General features: G+C 48.2%; 1 protein-coding gene across 1 annotated transcript; it reads right to left on the reverse strand.

Moving 5' to 3' along the window:
* Positions 1 to 1,226: 1,226 nt before the first annotated feature.
* Positions 1,227 to 2,493, reverse strand: LOC112888472 (translation initiation factor IF-2-like). The gene has a single exon (XM_025954694.1). It carries the CDS (start codon positions 2,381 to 2,383, stop codon positions 1,607 to 1,609), a length of 777 nt encoding a protein of 258 aa, XP_025810479.1. The 5' UTR covers positions 2,384 to 2,493; the 3' UTR covers positions 1,227 to 1,606.
* Positions 2,494 to 6,176: the final 3,683 nt, after the last annotated feature.

Below are 6,176 nucleotides of genomic sequence, written 5' to 3' on the forward strand. Positions count from 1 at the left end.
CCTTCCACTTCCACAGGGAAGCCGTACAAACATCCCCTCTTGATGCTGAAAAGATCACTGTCTTCCTGCGACCTTTCGATCCTAGGATAAGGAGGAACATTCATGATCTAGATCCCAATCCAGTGACCGGGGTGTCGTGAAAAAGCGCCGCTTTATTATCAGAAAAAAGCACCATGTCTTGGTCAAAAGAGGACCCTCCCATCCGATTCCGTTTCGCGCTCTCGCAACAAACAGGGAAGAATCCGATGCCACTGCTCGCATGTGCACCGCACATTGCTGAATGCCGAGTGAGGGCAGGCGACACAAAGATCAGCGTCCACATCTAACGAACGCTAGAACCGCCACCACCCGCAAGGCAACAAGACGCCTTGCAATTCTCCGAACTCTGATGAAAGCAGCTGAGTCAGCAACAGATGAACCCGGAAGCTCCCACTTCCTGACGCCACCGATGAACCGATCGACCTCGGATTCCATGGAAGAATTGCTCTCCGGTCTCCAGGCCTTTGCTGGAAGGTCATGGACGCAGTGTGCGTGTGTATCGAGCAGCTGCTGGACCTGGAACTGCACCTGAAGTTTCTGAAGGAAGCGGCCAGGAAGATGAGCAGAACACCACCGAACGGCGAGACCGCAAATTTTATGCGGCGGCACAGGCGCCGCCCAGCTCTGTTCTGCGAGCCGGAGCTGGCGTCGTTCACCACCACCAGTGAAGCCGGTGCCGGTGGAATGGGGAGTGCGGCCGGTGGCCATGTGCGCGGGCGCCGAGGCTGGCGGGACTAAAGAAAGCGGGGGAAGGGAAAGCGACCGGACACGACGACGGGGACGGTGGCAGGGAGGGAGGCCGCGGCAGGGGGACAGCTCCAGATGCGGCGCAGTAAACAACAGCTTCGGCGGCGCTCCGGCGCCCGGAGCCGGCCAGGGCGACGCTTGTCCGCGTCCGGACATTTTCCGGCGAATCTGTTCTCGTTGGGGGATCGTCGTGTACGGTGTACCTACCTTCCTCCCGCTTGCTGGCTCGGCGGTAATCGCCCGTGGCTTGCTTGTCTTAATCCTCGACGCAATCAAACATTGCCACTAACAGCTTTGCTAACCACCGTTGTTTATCCTCCCTGCTGCATCACTGGGATAGAGATTACGGCCCGGTGACTGGGCATTGTTCATATCTTACTCCGAACTCGTGCTACTAGACAGAGCAGCAAGCCTGGATTGGTGACGCGGACGCCGTGCTCAGCCGCAAGCGTCGCAATCGCTATCCACATTCAGCGAAGTCTGAAGAACTCGCGGATGCTTTAGACACATTTGCAAAGACAGACAATAATTTACAGCAACTTAGCTACGGGTTGCTTGTTCTTCCTTTATCGATTCATTCACAGGATGCGATGGCGATGCGGATGCCGCATGGCGCGGGGCTCTATATCCAAAACCCATGGAGCTACGACGTACTAGCACCAGGAAACGCGAAAAAAACCAAATCGGATCAGATCGGGGGAACAAGGGAATTACCATCCTCCCAATCCCCTCGCATGCCTTCTCTTCCTCTTCTTCCTCTGCCCTCTCACTCTCGCAGCTCGATGTCTTGCATCTCGACCGGCCCGGGGTTGCCACCTGCCTAGACGGCCCCGGCGGCCGGCTGGCCGCGGCGGACGGTCTCGCGGTGGCGGATGAACGACTCGATGCGCTGCAGCTTCAGCTGGTGGTGGAACTTGTTGATGAAGGCGTCCGCCAGCGCGTCCACCTCGCCGCCGGCCTCTTCCGCCGCCTCCTCCGGCTCCGGCTCCGCCACGGGGGCGCGGCGCGCCCCCTCCCTGGTCGTCGCCGGGCGCCGCGCCTCCACCGCCCGCACGGCCTCCTCCACCTCCTCGGCCTCGAAGTGCGCGAACGCCGACCGGTCGCTGGCCGACTTGTGCAGCCGCGCGGGGAGGCGCGGTAGCTCCGCTTCCGCCGCCGCCGCGGCCTCCGACCGGCTCCTCTCCATGTGCACCGCCGCGTGCGCGTCCTCGAGCTCGCGCTCCGGCTCGGGCTCGGGCTCTGGCTCAACCACGGGCTCCTCCTTCTCAACCGCCACCTCGGGGGTCTGCACGTACCCCAGAACCACCTCCCCGGCCACGGCGGGCTCGGGCGCGGGCGCGGCGAAGCGGGAGAGGTTGAAGGACCGGAGCCGGTCGAACGCCATGGAGGGCACGCGGGACAGCTTCCGGTACTGCTCGACTCCGGCACCCGCCCCAGCAGCGCCGCCCTCCTCCTCGGCGGCGCCGGCCGCCGGTGCGGCGACCTTGGAGGTGACGGCGATGGTGCCAATGACGATGTTGAGGACGACGAAGAGCACGGCGGGGGTGAAGAACCCGTGGACGGCGCTCCACAGCGCGGGGATCGCCTCCTCCAGCATCGCGCCGCCTTGATCCGGCTGGGGGTGTGGGGTTCTGGCGAGGAGCGAGAGGAAGGGGAGGAGACGGGGATGGCAGAGGAGGTGGTGGTGGCCTGGTGGGGAAGAAGGGGGCGGTGAGAGTGGGGTTTATTTAAAGAGGAGGGGGAGTGAGGTGGGGGCGTTTCGCGCACATGGCCACGGAGGAAACGGACAAATGGAAGGTGGGTTTTTGGATTGCTCTCCTTTTCTTTTTCTTTTGTTTCCTTTTCTTTTTCATTTTTTTCAAAGGGTTTCTTGAGGATTTTATTCAGGGTTTTACAAAACAATGGTTTTCATAGTATGGATTTCATCTCCGTGGTCCATCTGTTGTGTATATCATTTTTTTGTTTATGAATTCAATGTACGCAGCAGTAGACGAGCAGTACTTCTCCACTGCGTATTCTGATTATTATTGATATAGCACAACCTGGTATAAAATTTATACATACGTGTATTTATACTATTGACATGGTTGTAAAAGGGAGGAATTTGATTTTATAAGTTAGTTGTACTCTTGCGAAGATTCCGTGGAAGGAAAAGGTTGCTTGTGATTGAATGACAGACGTGCAAAGTACCAATATGATCACTAGGATGTGTTGTCTTTTACGAATGAGGTGATAAACTTGTTAAAGGGTTTTGCAAAACAGTGCACAAGGGCGGTTTTTGTTTCAAATGCCAGTGGGTGCTTTGCTTTTCTATGAGAACTCTACACTAAGAAAAGTATCATATACGGTTCCAACATCTATCAGAAAATTACAAGAAACGGATGTCTATATAACTTGTCATTGTGCAAGGTGTTAACATTGAAGTTGTGAGAAGAATCATCTTGTGGCGGGCTGGTGCATATCTCATTTGGAATGACGCGGTTCATCTAGAAGGTGATGTTTGGATTGCCTTTTTATATATAAGGGGTTTATGATGCCATGAGTTTCGATGATGTGTGGATTCAGTGTTGCATTTGATTGTGTGGAATAAGAGTTTTGATTTTGCTTGTTAATGGTGTTCATTTTGTCCTTTTCGAAGGGGGCCATGAACTAGTTGGAGTGTTCTGACAAGCGGTGTGTGAAAGAAGGTTCCGTTTTGAATGTTAGCGGTTCTTTTCTGTGAGTCTTCTACACTAAAAAAAGTGTCAAAAATTACAAGGAAAGAGGTGCATACACAATGTCATTACACAAGATGTTAATGTTAAAGTTGTGAGAAGATTCATCATGTGTGAAAATGTGGTGCATATCTAATTATCGAAATGACATGGCTCATATAGAAGGTGAGGTTTGGGTGGGTATTAATTTTATCTAAAACGGTTTTATGATGCCATAAGTTTCAATGATGTGTGAATCCACTCTGGTGGGTGTTTGAGTGAAGGAAGAGGCTTGATTTTGATTGTTAGTGGTGCTTTTATGAGGATTTTGTGAAATAAAAAGGTTGCCTTTGATCAAATACATGCAAAATTGCCTAGATGCTACGCTAGGACGTTTTGTCTTCTTCAAAGGGAGGCAATGAACTGGTTGGAGGATTCCGACAAGGGATGCATTAAAGTGGGTTCAGTTTCAAATGTTAGCGCTGCTTTTCTGTGAGGACTACACACTAAGAAATGTGTCATCTACGGTTTTTAAATTAGAAAATTATGAGAGAGGTGTGTACAAATTGTCATCGACTCATCGTACGAGATATTGTCGAAGCATGAAACAAGGTTCAGTTTCACATGTAGCATGCTTTTCTGTGAGGACACCCTACACTAATAAAAGCATCATTTACAGTTTTGTAATTAGAAAATTACAAGGATGTGTATATAGACTGTCATCACGTAGATGCTAATGTTAAATTTGTGAGAAGATTCATCATGTGAAGGGGTGCATGTATGATTATCTGAATAACATGGCTAACCAGGAAGGTGACATTTTATGTTGTCTTTTTATCTAGAAGGGTTTTATGGTGCCAAATAAGAATGGTTGATATGTGAATTCACTCCGATGGGTGGCTGCACGAAGGAAGAGTCTAATTCTTAGTGGTGCTCTTATGAGGATTTTGTAAAAGAAAAAGGTTTCATTTGATAGAAAGACAGGCGTATCGGAGTGAATTCACACATCTTTTTTCCTTAGTGTTGCTCTTATGAGGATTTACAAAAGTACCTACATGCTACAATAGGGCAAACATGTCTTTTTTGAATGATGCAATCAATTGGTTGGAGGGTTCCGATGAACGATGCAGGAAAGCTAGTTCCATTTCAAATGTTAGTGGTTCTTTTCATAAGGACTCTATTATGAGAAAATTGTCATATACAATTTTGAAATTAGAAAATTCTAAGGGAAATAATGGTGCATTCAGATTGTGTTCATGCAAGAGTTTAACTAAACTCACGTGAAGACTCTTATCTTGTGAAGGGCTGGTGCATTCCTGATTATTAGAACAGCATGGCTTATCTTGAAGGTTAGATTTAGATGGCCATTTTATCTCTATCTCTTACCCTTCTTTTCTTTTTCTAAAAGCAAATGAGCTTTTTAGAGTTTTCTAAAGAATTTTATGATGCTATAAGTTTTGCTGATGCAATTTCTACCTCTGCAATTTAGGTATGCATTTGTGATCTTCGAGTTCTAAAAATATGAACCTCATGTAATTGATACATGTAAATGTGTGAAACTGTAAACTAATAGTGGTCTAGCATGTATAGGAATGCCATGGCTCATCTAGGAACCCTGGAGAGGGATGTCACCAAAGGCAGAGCTAGGCCCAAAGTCGTCTCACAACAAAAGCCCAATCAACTTTGTGTTTCCTAAAAATAGAAAAAATGTAGAAGGCATAGAGGGCACAACCTAAGACTTATGTCCTAGCCTAGGGCATAACCCGCTTTCTGACTCCACCTCGGGGTTTTGGGTGTTTTCCTGGGGTTTTGATGCTAGTAAGTGAACCCTACTAATGGATGCAAAATTGGAAGTAGTGACTCAACTATTATTATACAATTAGTATGGTCGATCATTGCGAGGAACTGGATGATAAATAAAGGATCATCTCTCAAAGGCTTGTCTGAACACACGCAATCAAAATCGTAAGAGCAGACCGATTTGGACTGAAAAGTGAAAATAAACTAACCAAAATCCTTGTTAATCCAAAGGATTGAGGGTGAGACTAATTTCCACTTATTGAAACAAGCCTGAATTTTTGTCTTCCCCTCGTCAAAATTTTTACTCTTTATCGACATATTTTGGTGCTGGACTCTCGCTTATATATTTGGTTACTATAAGCATAAGCACAAACTATATATACTGGCTTACTGAGCTTCTCCACCAACGTCTAGATGATTTATATAAATTTTCTATGCAGAAGCATTTCAAAAAGTCAAACATACATACTAAGATAAGTTGCAAGGAAACATGGGGAAAAAATGCTTCATCACTCCTCAGGCACTACTGTTTGTTTCACTAGTATCAATTATTGTGTACACCCAATCTAGGTGCCACCAAAATTAGAACAGCAAACTCCGAATCTGTAATATGCAGCGATGCAGCATCCTCCAACTGCCCAGAGTCAAGACTTGCAGCTGGTACGCAACACGAGCACGACTGAATAATTGGTGCTACTGCTAGCGCAGGGGATTGCAGTTGGGGTGTGGCACGAGCACTACAGAACAGTTGGTGCTAACACCTCACTAGAAACTAAGCAGTTGGTAGTTGGTACTGAGCATCCAGGTTTGGTAGAGCTAGGCATGTTCCCACGGCAATCTGCATTACAGAAATGTCATCTCTAATAATGTCTAGTACGAGCATATCCCATCACCCTA

Source organism: Panicum hallii, chromosome 4, assembly GCF_002211085.1.
Source record: "Panicum hallii strain FIL2 chromosome 4, PHallii_v3.1, whole genome shotgun sequence".
NCBI lineage: Eukaryota > Viridiplantae > Streptophyta > Magnoliopsida > Poales > Poaceae > Panicum > Panicum hallii.